The sequence below is a fragment of the Brassica rapa genome, chromosome A01 (genome assembly GCF_000309985.2).
Source record: "Brassica rapa cultivar Chiifu-401-42 chromosome A01, CAAS_Brap_v3.01, whole genome shotgun sequence".
NCBI classification, from domain to species: domain Eukaryota; kingdom Viridiplantae; phylum Streptophyta; class Magnoliopsida; order Brassicales; family Brassicaceae; genus Brassica; species Brassica rapa.
The window spans coordinates 10,745,404-10,769,791 of record NC_024795.2 but is presented as its reverse complement, the minus strand read 5'-3'; the positions used below and the strand labels follow the sequence as shown (position 1 = coordinate 10,769,791).

The window sequence follows — 24,388 nt, the reverse complement described above, 5'->3', positions numbered from 1 at the left end:
ACTAATGGCGAACAAGCTCTTCCTCGTCTCGGCAACTCTCGCCTTCTTCTTCCTTCTCACCAATGCCTCCATCTACCGGACGGTGGTCGAGTTCGACGAAGATGATGCAACAAACCCAGCCGGCCCATTTAGGATTCCAAAATGTAGGAAGGAGTTTCAGCAAGCACAACACCTAAAAGCTTGCCAGCAATGGCTCCACAAGCAAGCAATGCAGTCTGGCAGTGGTCCTAGCTGGACCCTCGACGGTGAGTTTGACTTTGAAGACGACATGGAGAACCCCCAGGGTCCACAGCAGAGACCGCCTCTACTCCAGCAGTGCTGTAACGAGCTCCACCAGGAAGAGCCCCTTTGCGTTTGCCCAACCTTGAAAGGAGCATCCAAAGCGGTTAAACAACAAATTCAACAACAGCAGGGACAACAGCAAGGAAAGCAGCAAATGGTGAGCCGTATCTACCAGACAGCTACGCACTTACCTAAAGTTTGCAACATCCCGCAAGTTAGCGTATGTCCCTTCCAGAAGACCATGCCTGGGCCCTCCTACTAGATTCCAAACGAAACACTCGAGTGTATGAATGTGGTTGTCGATATATGTCAACACCACACCTCATCGCGTGTTTCATAATAATATGTAAGGTTTTATCTAGGATGTTTGAGGCTAATGTAAAATTAGCACTACTCCATAATAAAAGAGAGGCTCTTAATGTTTAATTTACTTGATCAATCATCTTAACTCGTACATGGGCTTTTAACGGCAAGCTAAACACCGTTCAAACTGCTCTATGACTGTCCTCCTCTATCAATCACATATAGATTTTAAGTTGCTTTTATTTTCCCCCATAGGCATCGGCGTGTGTGTCGCAATATTATTGACGACCCAAATTTGCAACTAGTTCTAGCTTGTTTTCAACTATTGGAAGAGCATTTTACATGAACTCAACGTGTTAATTAGCTCCTCATTATCCACAAGAAATAACAAATGCATGATCAGCAGGAAGAGACATGGAAAAAGTAAAATTTACATTAACAACGGTTTCTTAATTTTTCTCCTCTCTTCTTCCTTGTCTTCATCTATTTATTGTCTACGCTCTCGAGCTACACGCGCCTACACCTCTCTCCCTTTTCCCAAGCAACCAATTTTTCTGCATGTCACCAACTTATCCATCGCTAGAGCTACATAAAACCCAACCAAGTTTCTCTGCACATCCACAACCACCACATCAGCCGTCATTGTCCCTTTGTTTCGCTAGAGCTAGAACTATATAGCAGACAAATCTCTTTGTCTGGGATGCAGATGGTTACACATTTAAAAGAATAATTGGATAGATTTGACATTTCACCAAAAAGTTATCATTTGAAATTAAAAAAAAAAATAGTTGCAAATAATTCAACTCACTCTCTGTTAGAAAAAAAAACTGAATTTGTTAAGATTGGTGTTTTTGTTTTGATGTTTTTTTTTTTATAAATGGTAACCTTTTGGAGAAATGCCTCGATTGAGGTTTTTGTTTTGATGAAGTTTGAGTAATGAAATTGAGTGTTGCTGATTTGTTTAGTCTCTCATTTTCTCGATTTATTGGTACGGTTTTAGCTCTAGCTTTGTTGAACTTGTATATTGCACCCAAGCACTCTTGAGGAATGAAACTGAGTGTTGTTAAAACATTACTCGTTCATAAAGGGAATGGCTTTAGAAAAAAAACAGTTGTGAACATATCCAAAAGTCCATAAAATAAAATGACATAATCCTCAAAACAAACGACATAACTGGGGTCCACCACGGGAGACAAATTATTTCAAACGCAAACGCGTTTTTTCACATCAAACGGAAGGGATGAAGAGGCGAATGACACCATCCTTGATGATAGTTTTGATCGGACGGCTAGGAACGTCTATAGGAGCAGAAAGCATAGCCACGTCACCAGAGTAGAAGCGACCATCGGAGTCATGGCTAACGGCAGGAGCTTGACCAGTCACCTTCACTCTCCCGCTCGAAACGGAGACGTTGAAGTTGTCTTTGGGAACACCTGGCATGTCTAAACGCACGTATAGGCTGCCGTTCTCGAGCTGCTTTGACTCATAAGCCATAGCCGTTCCTTCAGCCACATTCGGGTGACGCATCAACACCGGACCCGTTAAAGCCGGGTCTGCTCTTCCACACATATAGCAATTACCACAATGACAAATTAATAAACCAAACATAGTACTGAATCATAATGATTAATTTTATATAGTAGTGTTAATTAAAAATTAACACGTACGATAGGGATTCCTGTTATAGGGAAGCCTATGAGGACATCCACTGAGATCTGCGACCACACATAGAGGAGATCTAGTAAGGTAAACATTTACAAAGTGTAAAAAAATATTCAAAAGAAAATAAAATAAAATTACCACCATCTCCTTTGAAACGTATGCCACCGAGGAACGCTGAACAAAAAAAACGTAACTCGTTTATTTTTAATTGTAAGATATAAATAAAAGTAAAATTTTGAAAAATTCGTATAATAAACTAAAATAGATAATGGTTACAGGTGCAGGAAGGGAGTTGAGGATGGAGGATGTTAGTCTTGGAGAGATGAAGCCTGAGAACACCGTCGGTCATGTGGTAGGTGAAGCCGGAGATCTCGCAGCATCCGCATCCGAGTCCGGTGATGATGAAGTAGTTCCGGTGAGACAAGTCGTGTGTATGGAACCTGGGTGCCTTGGCGCTGACACTCACAAGTGTCTTGGACTGATCAAGAGTAACACTAACGCCATCTTCTGGAACGCCGGGAAAATCCATTCTCACGAACATGATGTCGTTCTCAAGAATTTTGAACTCCTGAAACCCTTTTGGCCCATTCATGAGAAACTCGTTGTTGATTGCGTAAAACCCTTCTGTAACAATCAAACACAGAGAAGATATAAATATCAGTGAAAATTAATCATCTCAGTAAACGAGAAAACTGAATGAGATTTGAGCTTCTTATTGGTTCAGAGAAGAAGTTTACCGGGAGACTGAGGGACGGCAGGAAGAGGAACGGCGGCCATGATTCAACAGATGGAGCGAGGTTTTTAGCTACTGGATATTAGGGTTGCTTCTCTCTCTCTTTCTCTCACGCGCTGATCTTTATGGGAGAGAAAAAGAGGCAAGGCAACGAGAAGGGGTAAAAGAAGATATTGTCAGGTGAAAACGACAAAAACAATTACACTGCTAGAGAGGGGGCACGCGTCCACTTCTTATTTGTTAAACAATTTTCTTCCGCTTATTAACCCAGTAGCAATTATGGACGTCTTTGTAATGTTGGTTTATTATCAGAGTAACAAACTAATAGTATATGTCAGTCAATTGACATTACAGATTTTAAGAATGATAAAATAAGTCTAGGGTTGATTATAACCTCCTTGACATTGAGTATAGTCGTGATTTTAATTAGGGTTTTAGTGCTTTTCCTTTTTGAGATCTCTCTCTCTCTCTCTAGGGTTTTTGAATTTTTGAGACTAGGCTCTAAAACAAGCATAGTATGGGAGGTTGTCAGGTGAAAATGACAACTAATCCCTCTGACGACACGTATCGACTTTACATTTGTTAATGCGATCTGTATTATAGTACTAGGATGCGTCACCTTTTATTTACCAACAATTTCCAGTGACACGCAAAATATCATCTTTCTTATTAATTACCCACTAATATACAAACGTATAAGTTTTATTAATTCTATCTTTTCGTTTCTACACTGGTGAAAGCTCTGAGGTTTTTGTCTTGTGTCAAGATAGACAACAAAGTTGGTCTTTGCCTTCATTTGGTAAGTTTTCAGCTTTATCGTACACTTCGTAAATGCATGCCTTGAGGCACACAAAAAATACACTTTTCATTTGCTCATAATTATTATCATATTGTTTTTATTTGGTTAGAGATATATTCATACAAAAAAAAGATAGAGTGCTACACAAATTGAAGTAATGTTTTTTTTAGAATATATCCAAACTCATTGATCCTAATACTATTAATCAATCCCAATTCCCAACAAAATAGGTCCACTCATGAAGACAAATTTAACAAACATAAAGAAACATATATTATCTTTAGCCACGTCACCATAATTAATGATATCAAACGGGAGGGACGAGGAGTCGGATGACACCGTTCTTGATGATGGTTTTGACCCGATGGCTAGGAAAGTCGACAGGACCGGAGAGCATAACCACGTCAGCAGAGTACAACCGAGAACCTGAGTCGTGGCTAAGAGCAGGAGCTTGACCAGTCACGTTTACTTTGCCGTTAGCCACTGAGACAGTGAAGTTGTCCTTGGGAACGCCTGGCATGTCTAAACGCACGTATAAATTGCCGTCTTCGAGCTGCTTCGACTCATACGACTCGTCCATGTCATTGCCAGAGATATCTACGAGCCACAAACACAGACAAATGAGTAAACACTTTTTTTCAAAATATCGATTGAAATGGAATAAATGTGAAAATACCTTCTCCGAAAGCAGAATATTTAAACTCTGTGAAAAAACAAAAAGAATCAGAAAATTAATTTAATCATTCACCTATACTCTAATTTAATAAATTTAAATGTATGAAGAACAAGAAAATAGAAAAAGAAAAGTCACGTACGTACCGATGCAGGAAGAGCGACGTGGATCGATGTTAGACTTGGAGAGATGAAGCCTTAAAACACCGTCTGACATTTGGTAAGTGAAGCGGTCGAACACGCAGCATCTGCAGACGGTTTCGATGACGGAGAGGTACTTCCGTTGAGCGAGGTCGTATCTGTGGACCTTTGGAGCATCTGCGTAGACAGCCAAAGATTTCTTCGCCGGGTCTAGAGAAATCCTCACGCACTCCTCCGGAACGCCTGGAAAGTCCATCCTCACGTACATGCCAAAACCCTCAAGCAACTTGAACTCCTCAAACCCTCTTGGCCCGTGAACAAGAAACGGGTTTGTGGATTCGTAATATCCTTCAGGGACGGCGGCCATGATTCAGCCGAGGGAGTTTTCAAAGCTACTTAATGTTAGGGTTTTTTCTCCTTTATAATACTATCTGGCTCTCTCAGATTTTAGCTTTATAGTTCTTTTTTTGGATCTTTGTGGGAGGGCAAGGCAACAACGAGAGAGGGAAAGAAGATATTCTCAGATGAAAACGACAAAAAGGATACGCGTCCTCCTCTAATTTGTTAAAAAAATCTGTAGACTTGAAAAAGGTCTGTGTTTTTACATTTAAGTTGGTCTTTGGAAATATTACCAAGACTGAAACTTTATTGCGCAGTCCCCAAAGACTTATTCTTAGGTCCACCCCCTAGGGTGAACCTCTAGGTTCACCAACCAATAGGATTGTTTTATTTTATATTCGATATCTTTTAAAAAAGGAAACAAAATATTGTCAAATTATATTATGTTTTTAAAATTAAAAGGTAAAAAAATAGTAATAATTACAAAAAAAAATATTTTACGTCGTCAGCATAACATTAAACCCTAAACCCTAAATTCTAATCCCTAAACCCTTAATCGTAAACCCTAAACCCTTGGATAAACCCTAAACTCTAGGATAAACTCTAAACTCTAAATCAAAATCACTATACACTAAACCATTCAAGCGTTTAGGGTTTAGGGTTTTAGTGTTTTTTATTTAGAGTTTAGGATTTATCCAAGGGTTTAGGGTTTACCCAAGGGTTTAGGGTTTACCCAAGAGTTTAGGGTTTATCCAAGGGTTTAGGGTTTATGATTTAGGGTTAAGGGATTAGGATTTAGGGATTAGTGTTTTGTTGAGAATATTAAAAATATATATTTTTTTAATTCTTTTTTCTGTAACTATTATCTTTTTTTACTTTTTTATTTAAAAAACATAATATAATTTGAGAATATTTTGTTTCCTTTTTAAAAGATATCGAATTTGAAATAATGAAATCCTATTGGTTGGTGAAACTCGTCCCCAAATTCATTCCCACTTATAATGCATGTGGTTAACATATACGATTTTCGTTATTCTCTTTCTTTTATTTATTTATACATTTTTTTTTTGTTAACAGTGTCTATACATATACTAATGATCTAGCATATGCTCGCAGAGCTATGCTCTCTGGACTGCATGAATCATGATGCATAATATCTTTAAGTTTTAACTTTTAAATGGCCTTATATTAATCGGATGTAAGCCCACTTCACAAACTAATTTGGGTGATGGTTTTTTTCTTGGGTTAGGGGTGATGCTTTTATATATGGACATGAATCGCATGATAGACTTTTTAGAAAAAAAAAATTTGTTTTAGAAAAATGTATTTTTGTGTGTTTTTATGAAAAAAATTGTAAATTTTAAAAATTAATTGACTTTATTGAATTATTATTAGTTAAAATTTATTGAAAATTAAAAATTACAAAAAACGATACATTTATTATGGCAATTTAATGTGTTTTATTAGTATGTGTAAAAACACTAAAAAATCTATCTTTGTGGAAAGGAAGGAGTAGCTTTTAGTCGATGTGTTTAATGTAACAGTTTTAATGGTTTCAAAAAAAATCTATGATCGAGAGTGTACAAATAGCTAGCAATTATATTACTCCTTTGGTTCAAGCAGTTAAGAAGTAATATTAAGAAGTTTGGTTCAAGCATTTAACACCAAAATTCTCCTTTAAAATATGGCTAGCCATATACAATCGTCCAACAACTGGAGACTGAATGTTACAATGGACTGCATGCCGGCTATTGGAATGTGTTTTTTTTGTGGATATCCGCAAAAAAAAAATACAAAGCCATATGTTCTTTACATGTCACTATTCAAAACAGGTCTGTTTTGTATTTTTGGCGGGTGGCCTCCTGCAGGCTGCAGCAGCATTACATGTCTGATTGGGACATTATACTATCGTTTATATCGACAACCTAACATTAGAAAATTTGACATATATTTTGATACATGTTTTTTTTATAAAAAAAAAAACTTTTTAATCATATTAGGAGAGAGGAATCGCCAAACTGCCAAAGCGCTGAAGAATCCTAATTAGGGCTGTTCAATATGGTAAAACCGAACCGTACCGAACCGAACCGAACCGAAATAGACAATATGGTTTGGTTTTGGTATATACCATATAAACCGAATGGATATAATTTTATAAAAACCGTAGGATTTGGATATGGTTTGGTATATAACCGATTAAACCGAATAAACCGAACAAAACCGATTAAAAGTAGAAACATGTAAATATGTATCTATTTTATAACAATACATGAAAATATATTTGTTACATAAGTTAAATTTGTGTTAATAACTATTACCATAATTTTATAGTAATAAAAAACTTTAATTTGTAAAACGTTTGAACTATAACTAAATAACAATACATCGCAATTCATACATCTTATTTTCTAAGTCTTTTTTGATCTTTTTTATTTATTTTAGTCTTCACTAAATTAATATGAAGATTATAAATTTGATAGACAAAAATTAATGGAAAATTTTCAATTGAAAAAGTACAACTTTAATGAACACTAAATATGGAAGAGTGAAAAAACTTTTCTTTCATGTTTCTATTTTGTTTCATATTTTTATTTTCAAAATTTCAAGTTTTGATTTTAGTTATAGATTTGATTATTTTATTTGATGGTAGAGGCATTTTTACTTTTTTGTTCATTTATTTGAACATGTAATATATTTTTAATAAGAGAATTTGTATTCCCTACACTCAACATATACCCTATTTGCACTCTATACCCTATTTCCCCCCAATTTTTTTCCCCCCATCATCACCATTTTCCCACAACTCTATGGTATCTCACTTCTTTTTGGATATTGAGCTAATTTACTCTTTTAATAAATGACTGTATTGACAATATAACTCTAAAATTCATATAATATGATCTCAAACAAAATAATTATGTTTTTTGGTATAAAACCGAATAAACCGAAAACCGACAGTATATAAACCGAACCGAACCGAAGTAAATATGGATTTAGAATGGTAGTTATATTTTACTAACCGAAATACCGAAAACCGAAAAAAACCGAACCGAAACCGAACCGATATCCGGATTGAACACCCCTAATCCTAATACACGCTTGGACAGCTGATCAAATAAATCGACAAAATAGTAAAAAAAGTTTCTCCATCTGATCAGTGGACACCTGCTATGAAGACGGATAGATCACCTGGTTAACAGGCTACAACTAAATTCGCCAGAAACTCTAATTATATGCTAAGTTGGCTACAACAAAACATGTCTCAAAACCAATAAAACAATGGATACATTTAGTGTAAAAAAAAACTTTTGAGATAGTTTGTTCTTCGTTTTTTTGTAATGAATGGTCCTACACTCCTACATAAAAATGCGGAAAGAATCTATAAGCACACGTGTGGATCACAGCTAGCTGTCTCTGGACTCCGAGCCAATCCCTCTTGAAGTTTTAAACTTGGATAACACAATTTTTTTTTTTCCCATCAAGTTTTGTTATACTAATATTGGGGCCTAAAGCCCAAGTATCCAACAACAACAAATCACAAAAACATTGGGTTTCAAACGAAAAGGCCGAAGCCCAAATACATTAAACGGGCTCGAAGACCCAAAATCCAAACATCCCAACCCATAGACCCAAGAGAGAGAGAGACTGATGTCGGCCGCCTTCTCGCGATCCGCACCCTCATCTTCGTCTCAACTACCGCCGGAGAATCACCCATCGATTCACCGCGCCACACCGGAGCTCTAAGACTCCTTACCTACTTCACCGCGACCGCCAACCCTCCAAGGACCGTCTAATCTCGGAGAGAATCAATCGTGACCGAAATCTCATCCGCCAGAGTTCATTACGAGGACCAAAAAGGAGGCTTCGCTCAAACATCAACCTTTACTCCAGATAGCTTCCATCGTCCTCCGACGAGAACTCATCCAACAAACCCGAAACACCTTAACTTAACAAGTGAACGACACAAAAACTACAGAAACTAAACCTTAGAAATGAACTAAGGGGCAAAAGCCGGCAGCACTGGATCTGTAAGAGCCTCCACGCTCCGGGAACTTGACCGGCGCCACAGAGCTAAAGAAGCTTCTACAATCCGGGAACTTTATCGGCGATGCAAGAGCTGTGTAAGCCTCTACAACCCGGATCATAACTCCGCTGAAATGAAGATCTGACTATCTTATCTTTCGGAAGCAAAACTCTAACCCAGATCCGCGCACATGTCGGAGAGAATCGACAGATCGGATTAAACTCACGAAGACTTAAACGGAATAACAAAGAAGAGAGCCATCGGTGCCGGTACGCGCTCGGACGCGCCACCGGACGCCGTGGCTGTCTTGAACTCTCTTTCGCTTTCTCTCTCTCACGTCACATGACCTTCTTCATAACTTGGATAACAAAATTTTATCTTCGTAAGTTGAAAAGCAAATCAATAATTAAGATTAACGAACGACTAGTGCTTGCTAGTCTTGATGGTCGTAATCCGCCGCCACGTATGCTCGCCTGTCAATCCTTTTGTCTAGTCATTTGATTCATAATTATCAAAAAGATTCAAAGCCATCTTCTTTTCCTCCGACTAAATAGTGACACTAAGCCAAATAATTGATGGTTACTCGTTTGTTTTTGTTCGTTAAATATCTATGAAGACAGTGATATCTTATGAAATATCACAAATTATAGTAGTCACTTGTAGGTGTGGTCTAATTGGTTTACAAGCAAAACTTTGACTACATTGCCGACATCGTTTAAGATTTTATTTGATCCGTCTGGTTCTCAGTTAATTGTTAATGCGACGCGTACCAATAATGAATAACACCAAAATTTTTAACTTTTTTTATAATGAATTAAATCTTTAAACGAAACATAATACTACAAGTGGCCTTAATTAAAAAAAATACATATCTAAAACGTTTCAAAACCGGTCATACATACATGATACACCCTTCTATATACTTTTAGATGACAGGTCCATCGAATTATTAAACCTACAGCTATTTTTACGTACAGGCTACAGCTCGATATCATAATTACTGTTCGATAAGACCCATCATCCGGTTTTCGGTCGAACCGGTAAGGCGCACATTGACTTATTTAAAAGATTGAAGCTGGGATTGGATAACGCGCGCTCGTTAGCTTTGATTGAGCGTATCCCAATAAGATGCGCACTTCCTCTTAGCGAACCCGACCCTTCTATTCAACAAATCATACACGACTTCGAAACCTTGCTGCTGGTAATTTCCCAGAATCGCCCCGGTCCCACCTCGAAGCTCCGATTCATCTCCACCGTTCATCAGCATCAAACATCCAACTTTCCTCTTTTCTTGCTTCCCATCCTCACCGTCCATAAATTCATAAAAGTAATTTCTCCTGGGGAGCGTAACACTGGAACCATTCCCGGCAAAATGCAAAACCAGAGCCGGAACTCTAACCGTCTGGTTAAGATAGTAGCAAGGACTCATCCCCGAACTCGGTTCGACCCGATCAGCCCGTTCGTGTACCCGCCCGACCCGACTGTCGAATTCCTCCACCACCGAATTGTAGAATTTCGCGGGAAGCATCGTGAAAGTCGTCCCCGAGTCAACGACCACTCCTCCGCCTCCGTTCCTATCCACTCGTCTGAGCATCGCCGGAGCAGGAATATTCCGTTTTCCGACGGAGATTCCTTGGAGGGAAACAGAGTAGAAGTAAGGATGCTTGGGGTTATCAAGCAGCTCTGTGTAGACGAACTCGACCTTCTCCTTATGATCATCATCATCATCGGCTCCAACACGCTTCTCTTTCTCCTCGACGAAGCGTCCGAGGATGAGTGGACTCGGGCGGCGGACTCGCTCCGAGTCGAACGAGTGAGAGACGAGGCAGTAGGAGAAGCTGTTACCGAGGTGAGGGGCGAAAGAGGCGAGCTGAGCGGGGATAGAGAGGCGTCCGCGTCCGAAGCCAGCGACGCCGATGGGTTCGGCGAGAGTGGTGTGAGCGCAACCGAAGGTGAAGTTAGCGACGGAGAGGGGAGGGAGGGAGAGCGAGTCGGAGTAGAGACGTGCGACGAGGGAGCCGTCACCGTAGGCGTAGTAGAAAGACGGACAAGGGTAGGAAGAGTTGTTGCATTCGCCGGTTTCGATGAGGTCGAGAGGACAGTTTGAGATGGCGCAGAGGTCGGAGGAGGGGAGAGAGGAGTGTGCGGCGGAGCAAGAAGGGGAGGAGCAGGGGACTGTGGTGGCGGAGGAGGAGAGGGAGGTCAGAGAAGGAGGAGGTTTGGATTCGCAGAGGATGCAGGTGAAAGGACGGCAAGGGAACCAGACGAGGTCGCTTCCGGTGTCTAAGTAAAGAGAGACGGAGGAGGAGGAGCCGACGGAGAGGGAGAGAAGGTAATCGCTGCCGGAAGATAGTGGGAGGGGGAGTTGATGTTGTTGGCGTTTTTGGTGGTGGCGGCGGAAACGTTCAGAGGAGCGGGAGGAAGATGACTTTAGGAGGTGGAGAGGAGATGAAGAGTGTTTTGAGGTTGAGAGAGAGTGAGAGAGGGGGAGAAGAAGAGGTGATGATGACGAAACAGAGAAGTAGAAACAGTGTTGGAGAATAATCGCCAAGTAGAGGAAGAAGATGCAACACGTTTTCATGGCGGATATATCTGTATGACTCTGCTTTTGAATTTGAAGAAGAGGTCGACTCTTTTTTATAGTACAGAGCAAGAAGACATGATCGGTAGATAAAATTATTATTGAATGATGGCATGAAGTATAACTATTTAACATTAAAAAAAGCAATTATGAAGATAAGTAACAAAATACATTGTTTTGGACTATCATTTCACTTATGGTTGAAAGAAAAAGACTTGATGAGCGATTTAAATAGTGTCATGCAGAGTCCCAAATATAGCATTGGAGTTTGACACGGAACTAACCAATACAAAACAAATACGCAATCGAATAGTGAAAACTGATCACTGGAAGTCAACTCCATTGTGGGGGAGTTTTGCATGCAATGCAACCATACATTTTCTACATTTATTACTTTTTGAGTAGTATGTTTCTTCTCTTATTTAGGTTAGGTTCCAATTAATATTTCAATATCAACCATTTTAATTGGCTAAAACATATCCAATCCATCCCCTCGGATATACATAAACCTCAAAATGAAAATCAATGCATTGAAACCCTAAAATACTACAACAAGATAAAATTACAAAATAATAATTGTGTACAGGCCACATAGACAAGCCAGGTGGACTATTGCCATGGACAGGGTTAGAGAGTGAAAGGTACGTGTACCTTACTCTTCTCCACACACAACTTCAATTCTCCTTCGGTATTGTCTCCTGACAATTTATGCCATGCAGCCAAACCTTATAATTCCACACTTCCACACATCACATTTGCTCGTTATGATATCAAAGATTTTATTAATTTGTAGAAAGATATATGACCAAATGCGATGCATTGTTTATTCCAAACAAGTATATCTTGTTATATAAACCTATTCTGAATTTGAATAACTTTTTTTTTTTTTTTGAGAAAAATGAATTTGAATAACTTTTACGAACTAATCAATCACAAAGGAAGGAAATATCTCTCTCCTTCAGCTCTGTTCTCTCTCTACGATCCGACACAGAGGAAGGAGGAGATGAGATCTCGGCCGGAGTTTCTTGTGGTTCCGGTTCCAGTTTATCAAAATCGATTCTGGGAGGCGGTGATTCTATACACCGACGTCGCCAGCTCAGTTTCCAAGAACCGATGGCTTCGATAGCATCGGTTTCGTCGACTTTAGATTCCGGGAATCGGTGGCTCTAAAAGCACCGTCTTCTCCGGCTTCTCGGTCTGTGGATCTTCGCTTTTGCTCTCTCTTCGCTCAATCAACTCTCGATCTGAGACTCCATGTTTGGTTGTTTCTTGGATCGATCGTAGATGATTGTTGTTTTAAAGCGTGGATCGGTTACGGGTTTAAAAGCTCACCGTTGAAGGGTCTCAAGTGGTGAGGGAAGAAGAGTTGGGTTCGTTGGCTCTGGAGGAGTTCTCGGGATGGTCTCGATGTTGCTCTCCGTTCGAAAGAGTCCAGGTGAAAAAGATGGGTGAGATGGTCGGCCTCCGGCGTGTTCCGGCGAAACTACTGGTGGTTTCGTCTTCTCCGGCGGCGTCTTCTCGGTGTCAGTTGCGGTTTACTGCTCGGGTGACGCGTGTCTCTCGGTGGAGCGGGTCTCAACACGTGGTCAATTAGATGTTGTAGACGTGTTTTTGTCGGCTTGTCCGACTTAGTTTTTGGGCCTGAGGCCGTTGTGTTTTTTTTGTTTTGTTGGCCCGTTGATTTTGACTTTCGGGATTGGGCTTTCCTGTTTGGTTTTTGGGCTTGGCACATTTAATAAAATATAGATGGCAAAAAAAAAAAAATCAATCACAAAGGAAGATAAGTACTTACAATTACAAATAGTTATTAGATAAGAATTTAAAGAATTAATATATATGAGAGCTAAATATAATTGCTATGGCTATGTTTTATTGGAAGCTGGATTAGGTGGAGAATTGCTAAACGACAAAAGGGTACCACGGGACGGATAAAAATTCACCAACCTCCTCCGGTACAAGCCGATACTTTTTAGTTATTTTTCTATAAACAAATAAAACCAATAACTTTAAGGATAAGTTTCGCAAAAGGAACGCTCGCATTGAAAATTTGGAAGTTGGAAGTATAAAATACTTGCATTATATTTTACTAAAAGTAATTGAAATTTTGAAAACGAAGGAAACCGTGTCAATGTATAGAATATGGATTCTTATTCTCTTAAATTAAAGAATGGATTCTTTTTTTTTCTTCTTAAAAAATCATACAAGAATTTTATTTATATAAAATTCAGCTTTTGGATACAGCTGTTAATAGAGAGGCGTATTCGAAGAATTATGCAAGAAAAAATATATTAGCTGTATTTGGAAAATCGGAAAACGAGAAGAAGGCACCAATAAAGCAAAGGCATACCTGAGTATGTTGAGACTTGACAGTGACGTTATTGCAGTTTTGTTTTCTGCACCAAAAACAAATCAATAAACGCTGGTCATCATTACGAGAAGAAAAGGTTCATTGATGTCTTCTTCGCAAGAGCTGTTCTCCTCACAAGTCACAGGAGCCAGCTCAAGCTTTCTAGCTTTCTTGTGTTACCACAAACAAAAAAGTTATTAGACATTTGATGTAATAAAAAAGCTAGTCCATGCATGAGATTACCACTTATTTCCATAAACTATAAACATTTCATGTGGTTTATTTGAGGATATGATCCAATAAACTACTTAGACATGTAGTATCATAAGGTGACACAACAAAACATGGAGAATAATAACTCACCAAACTCTTCATCTATAATCATTGAGAAACCTAAGAACTCACCAAACTCTTCATCTATAATCATTGCCAATCAACAGAACAAATCGATATTTTATTGTAAAAGCTATCTATCTGCTTTAAAGGCATTAGAAATACTCAAATACAAAAAAAAAAAAAAACATACAAGGCCAGGACCAATCCATTTTAAAATTTAAGCAAAATAAAACGCATGATTAATTGTGAATATGTCTGTATGCAGAACTTATTAACTAAAGAACAGAGAAACAAGTCCAAACAAAGAGTTGGTATTTGGCAAGAGTGGTTGAGGATTACCAGTAAATCCATCCAAAATAACTTATAATTTGTGGGCCTACATCCTTTGAAGACAAATGGCAAATCAAGAGTTTCAATTATTGAAGACATAACACCATTAAGAAGCTATGTTGTTTATTAGCTCATGTTCTTCTAGTGAATCTTATCAAACGTCACCAGAATGTTAACCCATAACCACTCTTTTATTTAGAAACACTAGTCCCGTAGACGCAATATCAACCAAAGAAGCGTAAGGCACTGCAACTGCAAGCTGTACTTCTGCCTGGTTGAACAAGTTGCACGTGAGCAGAGAAGATTTGGTATCAATCGCATCTAGTTCTTAAGATGAGCACATATTTTTAGTTTAACATCAAGTTTTATTTTGATGTTAAACTAAAAATATTTCATTCCTCCTTACATCAATCGCATAGGCGCTTGTCTGAAACTTGAGTTCTAGAAGGATTTCATTCTCGTGTCACACTGTTTAATAACTCGTCAGTTTTATTAGCATAAATGGTTACTGCATCGTACAAGGTTATCTCACTGTTTAGTAACTCAAGTTTTGTTAGCATGAATTGATGAAAGGTCACTCCTAACGTACAAGTTTATTACACTGTTTAACAACTCATAAATTTTGTTAGCATGTAAGATTACTGCTAACGTACAAGTTTACTAAAGCGCTACCTGTTCTGCGGAGATTGCTATGATGTTGCAAGGACACATCTTATCACTCAGTTAAGCTGGAGTATGAAAATGATAATCTTATGCACAGCAACCAGTACCTCCCCCTACACTTGTAGTTAGAGCATCAAAACACCAGAAGAAGCCTACAAACAAATTATATAAGAGATCCTATATGAAATATCTGTTTAAGTCTACTTCCTATGTCAGTCACCAGAGATTATATTAGAAGAATCATTAATAATGTCTATATTTCATACCCATCAAGTATGACACAAAAATAAGAATGGAGTCACTGCCTACAACTATTGGCAAGCGACATAAATTACATAAGATAACACAACACATCCTTCTTACATACAAAACCAACAATGATATGTGGCATTTTATAACAGACATGCCAGCAAAAAAAAAAGAGTTTTGGCGCCAATTTTAGCACCGCAATGAAGTTAAATAAGTTGGTTTTAGTTAGACTTTTGAAGAAAGAGGCCTTATCTTCTCCAGAAGTTTCTGTGCTTCAATAAAACCACCGAAAGGTCCCAAAGACATGTACTTGACGACTTTCCATCTGTTTTGTGACAATGTGTGATAAGAAAAGAAAATCGTATTTTTGCAGTTTCAAGCGATGAGAAAGTAAGATATGAAGGATATTGGTGTACCTGGGCATAAAAGGCAATGCAAAACAATGGAGATGGAGATGATCGACACTGTTGAAAGGCGGCTGGTGAAAACCAAATCTGTGAGGGAGTACAGATCAGGTCAATGCTACATAAGTTAGTTAGCACAAAGACAATGAAAATATCAAGCATCATTTACGATTATAGTAGAGGGTTCGATCCAAAAAATAATAATAATAATAGAGAGTAGTAGCCTCACCTATGAATGGTTTGAGGTGCGTCTTTCTGCAGCAGTTCTTGTCCCACACTTAGCATGTGACTCACTGCTCAGATCACACACACAAAAATAATAATGCATCCTTATCCGAATTTTTCATTAGATATATAACAGAATGATTGTGTATAAAACAGAATATATGTCTTTTTTTCAGACAAACCCAAAGAGTAGTCTTCATCTCTTCTCTGGAGGTCTCTCACAGTTGAGATGTGTTCTTTTGGAATGACCAAGTAGTGCCTACATGAGTGTTTTTTGGTTCTTAATAATAGTGAATGTCAGCTGATTAAGCAAGAAGTTGCAACAGTGATTAGATAGCTAATTCAAAAGAAACTAATAACCACCATTTCCAGTAATTTCGTTTTATCGTCATTTCCATAAACCAGATTACACAGGTTAATTAATGGTGTTATTACTAGCTGTTATAATGAACATCCATTGAAATTTCAAGATTCTATGCTACAAAAAATAATTTATATGAATCAACATGAACCAACGCGAGTGAACAAAACAAACCTCCGGGCGGCAGGCTTGATGTCTTGAAACGCGACGACTTTTTCATCCTGAGAAACAAAAATTAAAGTTCTTCAATTAGCCTCTCATTAAAAAGAAAATGGGAACGATGTAAGGGGAGAAGAAGAACGAACGGTGTGAAGGAGACGAGTAGTTGAGTTGGGATCGTGCAAGATCTGACAGAATATACACGTTTGATTCGCTCCCGCCATTTCTTCTCCCGATCAAATTCGGCAATCTGGATTTCGATTTCAAAGTTTTATGGTGGCTTCGGACTTTGGATGAAACTGTCCGTCCAAGAAGTCTGTCGTAACTGAGAAACATTTGTTAAGTACCCACAAGTATTTTTGAAATTTCTGAGTTAACCCCCTTATTCCTGTTTATTACAATTTGGTGTACTAGTCTTAATATTTCTGTGCCAGATTTGAAAAAAACATACGCATTTTGTATATTTTGTTCTTTGACAACGCACATGAGATATTGTAACTTTTTAAAAAATAGATTCATCTTAGGAGAGAATAGTGACATTTTTGACTAAATTAGCTACAACATTTTTGCATGAAAAAAAAGTTTTAATAGTGACTTTACGAAAAATTATGATTTGAGAATTCAACATATTACTACTATCTAAGTTAAGAAAAAACATATTAATACTATGCAAGTATGTAACCAGTCTCCATAAGCAATTCAGAATATAATTAATTACCCTCATACATACTTTTAAAAACATTAATTATAATTCTACACACTATCTCCATATGTCACACTTTGTTCATGTGATAAACCATAAATTTTCTTTAACTTGTCTAACTATAACACTAACCATACTATCTCAACTGATTCAACCATTACTTTCACTCTTATCTATATTATTCATATTTATTAGTACAAACCATACATTTCTGCATTTTTCCTCTTGTCCAATCCAAATATCTTATAAATTAAATCACTCATGATTACTAAAAAAAAACATAAGACTCCGGTTTGGTTTTCAATAAAATGTTCCAAAATTTCATCGTCAAACATGACGGCATGGTTTGAGTTACTACCATCATGTAACATTTACAACTAGTCTACTATCAGTTTGACTTTGACATCTAAATTTCGTTACATGTTGATCTGGTGGTAAAACTCTCCTTTTAAAACCTCTGGAGTTAATGTGCAATAAAATGAATATTATGGGGGGTCTAAATGAAACAAAAACATAAAATAGAATGCGGAATCTCTTCTCACTAGTCATCACGGCGGCTTAAACATTTACACTCCGTCTATGTCGCCGCAACTGTCTCTTCTTCCCAAAACCTTTATTCCCTTTCTCTCCTTCCGTTGTCCCCCACTGACTCGCCTAAGCTCCGTCGTCGCTGCTCGCACCATGACCTCTCAGTCAAGTCAACGCGTCTTCCAGCTCAGACAAGACCCTCTCACCGGCACTTCTGAGTGGATTATCATCGACGAGAATGACGAAGCCGGAGCTCCAGTAACTTCCACTGACGGCCTCCTCGCCACGACGTCGTATCTAGACATGCTCAATGACACTCGCCGCAACCGAGCTTACCGTCTTGCAATCGAGAAAACCATCACCGAACCATGCCACGTCCTCGACATTGGGTTGGTTTCTCCTCATTACCACAACTCAATTTGAATTCGATTTTGGTCCCTAATGAGTAATTAACTGACACGGAGAATGTGCGTGTGTGTTATAGTGCTGGAACTGGATTGCTATCGATGATGGCTGCGAGAGCAATGGGAGATAAAGAAGAGTCTTGTGTGACGGCGTGTGAGTCGTACCTCCCTATGGTGAAGCTTATGAGAAAGGTTATGCATAAGAACGGGATGACCAAGAACATTAACCTCATCAATAAACGTTCAGATGAACTGGAAGTTGGGTCTGACATTGCTTCACGCGCTGATGTTCTTGTGAGTATAGATACAAATGTACATAATTTTTAGGGAATTTTAGAGGAAATGTTGATTATAAATGGCTACTTGTTGCTTAGGTAAGCGAAATATTGGACTCTGAGTTACTTGGTGAAGGTCTAATCCCAAGTTTACAACATGCTCATGACATGTTGCTTGTTGATAATTCCAAAACTGTGCCGTACCGAGCTACTACCTATTGTCAGGTTCGTTGCTTGCGTGGTTTGTCTTTATTTTTTTTATCTCAATGTTCAAGAAATAGCTAGGTGGTTAGGTGCCGCCTATACCTAATTTTTGAATGCCTAGAACGATTTTTTTAATAAGTCCGTTTGAAAAAATCGTTTTGCTCAGACTAGACCGATTTTTAAGAACACTAGTTTATCTTGATTTTGATTGAATACCTTCTCACGTTGTTTTCCTTTGCTATTTCTTTGAAATGTCAAGCTTGTAGAAAGCACATTCTTATGTAACATGCACGATCTACAAAGTAATGAGGCTAGAATGTCTGATGGTGTTCGTTTAGTTCCTCCTGTCTTAGAGAGTCTCTTTGGCATCAAATCACAGCAATATAGCATGCATGTCGATGCTATTGAGAAAGAGATCAAACTGGTATTGATATCGCTAACCTTCCTCTACAGTTTTGCTATAAGATTTGGTGTTTATACACATAGACTCAGTTTATATATATTCATCCAGTTGTCAGAGCCCATCAAAGTATTTGAATTTGACTTTTGGAAACGGCCTGAAAGTAATGGAGAGCTTGATGTGCACATAGAAGCTATAACCGAGGGTAGTGTTCATGCCATTATTTCATGGTAATATATGTTCATTACCGTCCACCTAAAGGCCTAGGTAAACGGCTCAAGATCTGGTCTGTTTCCCCCAATATGATATGAGGAATCTTTTATTTTCTCCATTCAGGTGGGTGCTTCAGCTTGACAGTGAAGGAACAATCTTCTACTCTACCGCTCCCAGATGGATAGAGTCAAATTCTGAGATAGGTGAGTCACACCTTCGTGTGGAAATCATTTGATTCACCTCAATTCTCACGCACTTATGTGGTTGTAGTGGAATCCCTTTTCTCTACAGACCCTCGCACCACATTTAGCTCCGTTGGGATCCATGCCGTATTTGCCCACTGATCTCATTTGACGAGTTTTCGTTTCTTTTATCCATAATAATACAGGTGCTAGGGACTGGTGTGATCATTGGAAACAGTGTGTTTGGTTTACTCCAGGAGCAGGCGTATCCATATCCAAAGGCGAAAAGGTTCATTTGCATGCTGCTCATACTTGTACTAACATCTTGTACAATCTGAAGAAGGCACATGAGATTACACACTCTTCTTTTAGCACTGGAGAACTGCAACTCACATTTCCACCCGAAAGAGTTGCAATATATGGCGACAGCGTATATAGGCAATCCATATTTGAGGCCACACGAAATGCTGTATGCTCTAAACTTCTATATCTGTCTTACGTTAACAACAAAAAGTGTGCTCTGAAAAATTGCATAAGGAACATTATTCGTATAGTTATGCTATTTTTTTCTCATATATTCTGGTTCACACTTTAATGTTTCTTCACCTATTTTGCAGTTTCAGGGATTATCTGATGCACAATGTCTCGTCATTGATGATAGTATTCTCTTACCACTTATGGCTCTACATATCTCCAACGGATCACGGGTAATATCATTGTCACCGGGGCTGCAAGAGAATGCTGCCAGATATCTGGAAGCCATTGCTGATTCGAATGGGTTTTCAAAAGATCGTTTTAAATATTTCAGAGAAGGGAAGGCAAAGTTGATGGAAGCGTATCCAAGCAAGGTAAAGAATCACAACTCATAGTTAAATTATGGCTTCTTGAAAAGTGATGTCCCTTAGTTTATTCATTGTGCTTAGTCAATAAACGGAGTGATTTTTTGGTTCCATTTGGTTGTGTGTCCCTATGTTTTATCAACAGATTGATCTACTGATTGGAGAGCCATACTACTACGGACTTGAAAGCGGGCTTCCCTGGCAGAATCTCAGATTCTGGTAATTGTTGCTATTGGATTGATCGCTTAGCTTTGAAAAAGACGCTATAAAGTTTTGCTAACGGTTGGCTGATTTGCTTTCTGGTATGCGTGAAGGAAAGACAGAACTCTACTGGATTCTGTCCTGTCAAAAGATGCAGTGGTGATGCCGTATAAAGGAGTTTTGAGAGGTTGCGCAATGTATCTTCCTGTAAGTAGTCTTTATCATTTCTTACCAATTCTAAAACAGAGACGCGTTTGCTTATATATTATTCATTAACTGGCTTATGGTGCAGGATCTTTGGAAGAGCCGTTGTTGCCTTGGGAGTGTAGAAGGGTTTGACCATGCACTGGTGAATACAACTTTAGGGGGATGTGGTGATCTACCTTCTGGTAAAGACAGTCCTTGTTTGCCCTTTTTTGTCTGGCAATGTGGAGAGACAAAGGTAAACAAAAGTTCTTTTTTTTTGAACATAAGTTCTTAAAATTGTGTACTAAACAAGCGTTGGGTTAACGTTAAGATTGTTCCTGTTCTTGGAAAATCTGCAGAAACTTAGCAAGGAATTCACAGTTATGGAGTTTGATTTCTCCAAGCCCATCGCAGGTCCATGTTCTGGGGAAGTCCAGGTATGTTCGTTGGAGAATTCAGAACGTATATATTACGTACATGCAGACAGTTTGCAGAGGCATGCATCATTAGTACAAACAACTCTGATGAATGCATTTTCTCTGCAAACAGATTGAGTTTACCAAACCCGGTGTATGCCATGGAATTGCATTGTGGATGGATTGGGTGATGGACAAAGAAAACTCAATCGTGATCTCAACAGGACCGGGTATGAAACTCATAACTCTCACTGTACTCATAAAGCGGTTCGAAATAATGCCTGTGGTTACTAACATGTAATTTGGATTTAATTTGACGACTTAAGGCTGTTGTTGATGGATGGATTGTACTTTCAGGAGGGGTAGAATAGGGTTATCTAACATGTTAGTTTCAGGAGGCGAATATATTTATAGGTTTTGTTGCAATCCTTTTTTATCACATTATCTATCGTGCAGATGAAAGATATTGGAAGCAAGGAGTGAAGCTACTAGGAAAGCCAGTCACAGTGGGAGTGGAAGGTCTATCATCCATAGGGATCAAAGCTTCTTTAGATCCTTCTTCTAACGGGGAGCTTATCATCACACATACTCTCTGTTGACTGTTTTCGTCAAACCATTTTCACTTTATATCTAAATCTGTGTACGAGTCAGTTTTTCTCACAGCCAAATGACTTGAGAGTTGGGACCTAATTGTTTTTTTTTACTGGTCAACGAGGCCTAAGCCTTATTAGAAAGTAGAAACTTAAGTAAACTTGATGCTGGTGATGTACAGTAATGGTTCCTCAAATGACTAAGTCATGCACTCATTGCTTTGACAGCTAAAAATGATGCACTTCAATGCTAAATGTAGAGTAGAATGAGAATCTTGATCAACAAAGAAAGTGAAACTTTGAGTGACTATGTAGTTAAGATATGTAGTCAAAGTAAAAAGATAAAAGAAAGTGAATTATGTGACAGAGAAACTCCACCAGAGACTTATATTGTGGGCGTGTTAGTAGATTTTGCGAGTCCAGTGGGTGTGTGAATCAATTACGGCTAACGCGCTATTCATAATCCAACACAAGTTCTCTTTCTCCTTTTATTTACATATACAACACATATATCAAAAAAATCAAATATAATCAGTTGATCCGGCTTGCTCACAAGCCACCAAACAAAAACAAGAGAGGTCTCTCTGCAAAACACAAACCTTAAGAAACTCAACACATCACACAACATCTGTATTTGTATCTTCATTTCAATGTTTTCCCTACTTCTTTCGAAGCCGCCACATAAGAGACTACAACTGTAATGTCATCAAGCTTACCTCCATAGTATCTGAATCCAGCATCTTGCGCTGCCGTAGAGAATGGAGTCTGTCTGTTCTTGTCCTGCGCTCTTTGCCTCGCCAAAGCTGCAATCTTCTGTGCTGTCACCTGAGGATCTGTTCCGGCTCTCACCGCTTGAACCACTATGGCTGTGATCTCGTTGTTGTACAAATTGTCGAATAATCCGTCTGTTCCAGCTATTATCACGTCTCCAGGAGCTACAGCAACCGTGAACACCTGACCCGAGCTTGGCAAATCGCCGTTACTCCCACTCTCCAGCTGATACGTGAAGTTGAAGTCATGCTGTTGAACGGGGGAGCGGAAAACGGTATGCCCTTCACGGACCACCATGAACCCGCTGTCCCCTAGGTTGATCGCGTTAAGTCCCTGGTCCGTCAACGCTATGATGCAAGCCGTTGAAGACCCTTGCGACTTTGTACTAGTATGAGCCTTCTCCAATACTCTTGCAGGATCAATCGATCCTTTAGGCTCGTCTTGGATTGCGTTCACAGAGTTAGACATAAGCTCACGAGAGTAGTAACCCGCATCGATACCAAGCTCCGCCCAACCTCCCACACCATCTGCAACACCCAACGCTTGCTCCTCTGCGCAGATAAAGTGAGCATCCTCTCCTCCCGTCGCCTCTTTATCAGGATGCGGTAGGTAGCAAGACCCGGAGACGAGCTTCAACGGCTTAACACAAAGCTTATCCGCTACAGAATCCGAAGAAGAACCTTTAACCTGCTCCTCGGCGGGAGAGCTATCAAACGAGACATCAGGCGCATTCCCAGCTGAAAAGCGGCTCAACAGTGAGCTGTGCAAGCCTCTAAACCCTAACCCTCCAGTTTTAGGATTGAAAGCAATCCATTTCTTAGCAGCTCGGTAAGCAAAGTAGCCGTAGACCGTAGAGTTGTTATTATCCCCGTGGTCTCTTCCTCTGAGTCTCATACTGACTCTTCCACGGCTATGACCATCTCCACACACCGTCACACCAGAAACCAAGGGATCTAAAAACAAGGACTTTGAACCACCAAGACTCGCCATTGATTCACCCACCGACCTCAAACTCGCGTCCGAGAGCAAAAGATCAATGTGATAGCCACAGACCTGAAACGCCGGACCGGAGACAGAAGGAACGGAGAAAGTTCGAGAGAGAGCGCCGAGGACAGAAAGGTTCCTCCTTTCGTTGCTCAGAAGCAAATCGGAGCTCGCGGGCTCGAGAAAGCCGTTAGGGCTAGCGAATCTAGAGTGGAAACCCCGGTAACCCCCAAACCCTAATCCAATCAGAATCTTAACCTGTTTCTGAAGACCTTCTCTCACGGGTAACATTCTTGTTTAAGGATTATATAGAAACCAGTAGTAATCACCAGAGATGGAGAGGATCATATCTCACCCCAAGCATCACTGCAAACAAACAAAAACCCCAGAAACGTAGACGGATTCGTTACTCACCAAAAGGACGAAACGATGAGGTCAATTACTCGCACAAATTGGCTAGAATCGAGAGTTTTGATTTTGGGAAAGGGATAAAACCCTAGCCAATCTGATCTTCAGGGAAAGGAAAGAAGACACAAAGAGCTGGTGGAGGAGGAGGTCAGAGGCAAATAACAAATTTGTCAAATTAGGGATTGTCTAAATTTTTCTGTGGATAGATTGTTCGTCTCACATCTTATTGGATGTCAATTATTATTAGCCGTTGGATCTTTTGTTTCGCGATATCTCAGCCGTATATATTTTGTGTTCTAATACCCTAGAATCGAGATGTGGAGATCCATATTGATTACTAGGCCTAGTAAAGCCCATTAGAGTACCAATCAACCCGAATTCACAAAACGATAAAAACCAAAACGAGCCGAGCAAGAAGCCGAGCAAGTCAACGAGTATGTGTTCTATGGTAAATAGCATCTCTAATGGTTAATT

The 24,388-nt window shown here is 39.2% G+C and overlaps 7 protein-coding genes across 8 annotated transcripts; 2 read left to right on the top strand and 5 right to left on the bottom strand.

Annotated features, from left to right (window-relative positions):
• On the top strand, positions 1-712 carry LOC103869429 (napin-B). Its single transcript, XM_009147513.3, has one exon. It carries the CDS (start codon positions 5-7, stop codon positions 542-544), a length of 540 nt encoding a protein of 179 aa, XP_009145761.1. The 5' UTR covers positions 1-4; the 3' UTR covers positions 545-712.
• A 1,001-nt stretch (positions 713-1,713) lies between these two features.
• Positions 1,714-3,089, bottom strand: LOC103869416 (putative 57 kDa heat shock protein). 2 transcript variants are annotated; one of them, XM_009147494.3, is made up of 5 exons: positions 2,985-3,089; positions 2,524-2,871; positions 2,386-2,421; positions 2,253-2,300; positions 1,714-2,138 (listed from the first exon to the last, which is right to left on the bottom strand). In XM_009147494.3, exons 1-5 carry the CDS (start codon positions 3,022-3,024, stop codon positions 1,813-1,815), a joined length of 798 nt encoding a protein of 265 aa, XP_009145742.1. In that variant the 5' UTR covers positions 3,025-3,089; the 3' UTR covers positions 1,714-1,812. The 2 variants fall into 2 exon arrangements, with proteins under 2 accessions (XP_009145742.1, XP_033135121.1); XM_033279230.1 differs by having other exon boundaries at positions 2,389-2,421.
• Positions 3,090-4,034: 945 nt separating this feature from the next.
• Positions 4,035-5,375, bottom strand: LOC103869407 (putative 57 kDa heat shock protein). The gene is made up of 3 exons (XM_009147485.3): positions 4,599-5,375; positions 4,456-4,482; positions 4,035-4,376 (listed from the first exon to the last, which is right to left on the bottom strand). Exons 1-3 carry the CDS (start codon positions 4,957-4,959, stop codon positions 4,087-4,089), a joined length of 678 nt encoding a protein of 225 aa, XP_009145733.2. The 5' UTR covers positions 4,960-5,375; the 3' UTR covers positions 4,035-4,086.
• Positions 5,376-9,735: 4,360 nt separating this feature from the next.
• LOC103869398 (probable aspartyl protease At4g16563) lies at positions 9,736-11,751 on the bottom strand. Its single transcript, XM_009147477.3, has one exon. It carries the CDS (start codon positions 11,669-11,671, stop codon positions 10,055-10,057), a length of 1,617 nt encoding a protein of 538 aa, XP_009145725.1. The 5' UTR covers positions 11,672-11,751; the 3' UTR covers positions 9,736-10,054.
• Positions 11,752-15,441: 3,690 nt separating this feature from the next.
• On the bottom strand, positions 15,442-16,974 carry LOC103869390 (bifunctional adenosine 5'-phosphosulfate phosphorylase/adenylylsulfatase HINT4). The gene is made up of 6 exons (XM_009147471.3): positions 16,757-16,974; positions 16,626-16,672; positions 16,273-16,349; positions 16,095-16,158; positions 15,878-15,955; positions 15,442-15,786 (listed from the first exon to the last, which is right to left on the bottom strand). Exons 1-6 carry the CDS (start codon positions 16,832-16,834, stop codon positions 15,687-15,689), a joined length of 444 nt encoding a protein of 147 aa, XP_009145719.1. The 5' UTR covers positions 16,835-16,974; the 3' UTR covers positions 15,442-15,686.
• Positions 16,975-17,228: 254 nt separating this feature from the next.
• On the top strand, positions 17,229-21,981 carry LOC103869383 (protein arginine N-methyltransferase 1.6). Its single transcript, XM_009147464.3, has 14 exons — positions 17,229-18,230; positions 18,326-18,539; positions 18,620-18,745; positions 18,984-19,148; positions 19,236-19,354; positions 19,461-19,540; positions 19,726-19,988; positions 20,137-20,367; positions 20,504-20,577; positions 20,673-20,766; positions 20,852-21,001; positions 21,105-21,182; positions 21,295-21,391; positions 21,618-21,981. The coding sequence occupies exons 1-14, from the start codon at positions 17,893-17,895 to the stop codon at positions 21,758-21,760; spliced, it is 2,172 nt and encodes a 723-aa protein (XP_009145712.1). The 5' UTR covers positions 17,229-17,892; the 3' UTR covers positions 21,761-21,981.
• Positions 21,982-22,207: 226 nt separating this feature from the next.
• Positions 22,208-24,111, bottom strand: LOC103869374 (probable protein phosphatase 2C 55). Its single transcript, XM_018655684.2, has 2 exons — positions 23,921-24,111; positions 22,208-23,872 (listed from the first exon to the last, which is right to left on the bottom strand). The coding sequence occupies exon 2, from the start codon at positions 23,795-23,797 to the stop codon at positions 22,394-22,396; it is 1,404 nt and encodes a 467-aa protein (XP_018511200.1). The 5' UTR covers positions 23,798-23,872; positions 23,921-24,111; the 3' UTR covers positions 22,208-22,393.
• Positions 24,112-24,388: the final 277 nt, after the last annotated feature.

Bases quoted from the DNA above. Each gene is read 5' to 3' on its own strand.
- LOC103869429 (XM_009147513.3), top strand. From the start codon at position 5: ATGGCGAACAAGCTCTTCCTCGTCTCGGCAACTCTCGCCTTCTTCTTC.
- LOC103869416 (XM_009147494.3), bottom strand. From the start codon at position 3,024: ATGGCCGCCGTTCCTCTTCCTGCCGTCCCTCAGTCTCCCG. The intron at 2,872-2,984 runs GTAAACTTCTTC...TGATTGTTACAG, and splicing joins TGCCGTCCCTCAGTCTCCCG to AAGGGTTTTACGCAATCAAC. The intron at 2,139-2,252 runs GTACGTGTTAAT...GTGGAAGAGCAG, and splicing joins CTATAACAGGAATCCCTATC to ACCCGGCTTTAACGGGTCCG.
- LOC103869407 (XM_009147485.3), bottom strand. From the start codon at position 4,959: ATGGCCGCCGTCCCTGAAGGATATTACGAATCCACAAACCCGTTTCTT. The intron at 4,483-4,598 runs GTACGTACGTGA...GTTTTTTCACAG, and splicing joins ACGTCGCTCTTCCTGCATCG to AGTTTAAATATTCTGCTTTC. The intron at 4,377-4,455 runs GTATTTTCACAT...TGTGGCTCGTAG, and splicing joins ATATTCTGCTTTCGGAGAAG to ATATCTCTGGCAATGACATG.
- LOC103869398 (XM_009147477.3), bottom strand. From the start codon at position 11,671: ATGTTAAATAGTTATACTTCATGCCATCATTCAATAATAATTTTATCT.
- LOC103869390 (XM_009147471.3), bottom strand. From the start codon at position 16,834: ATGGCGGGAGCGAATCAAACGTGTATATTCTGTCAGATCTTGCACGAT. The intron at 16,350-16,625 runs GTTTGTTTTGTT...ACACTCATGTAG, and splicing joins ATCAAGCCTGCCGCCCGGAG to GCACTACTTGGTCATTCCAA. The intron at 16,159-16,272 runs GTTTGTCTGAAA...TGATCTGAGCAG, and splicing joins AGATGAAGACTACTCTTTGG to TGAGTCACATGCTAAGTGTG.
- LOC103869383 (XM_009147464.3), top strand. From the start codon at position 17,893: ATGTCGCCGCAACTGTCTCTTCTTCCCAAAACCTTTATTCCCTTTCTC. The intron at 21,002-21,104 runs GTAAACAAAAGT...GAAAATCTGCAG, and splicing joins GGCAATGTGGAGAGACAAAG to AAACTTAGCAAGGAATTCAC. The intron at 21,392-21,617 runs GTATGAAACTCA...TCTATCGTGCAG, and splicing joins CGTGATCTCAACAGGACCGG to ATGAAAGATATTGGAAGCAA.
- LOC103869374 (XM_018655684.2), bottom strand. From the start codon at position 23,797: ATGTTACCCGTGAGAGAAGGTCTTCAGAAACAGGTTAAGATTCTGATT.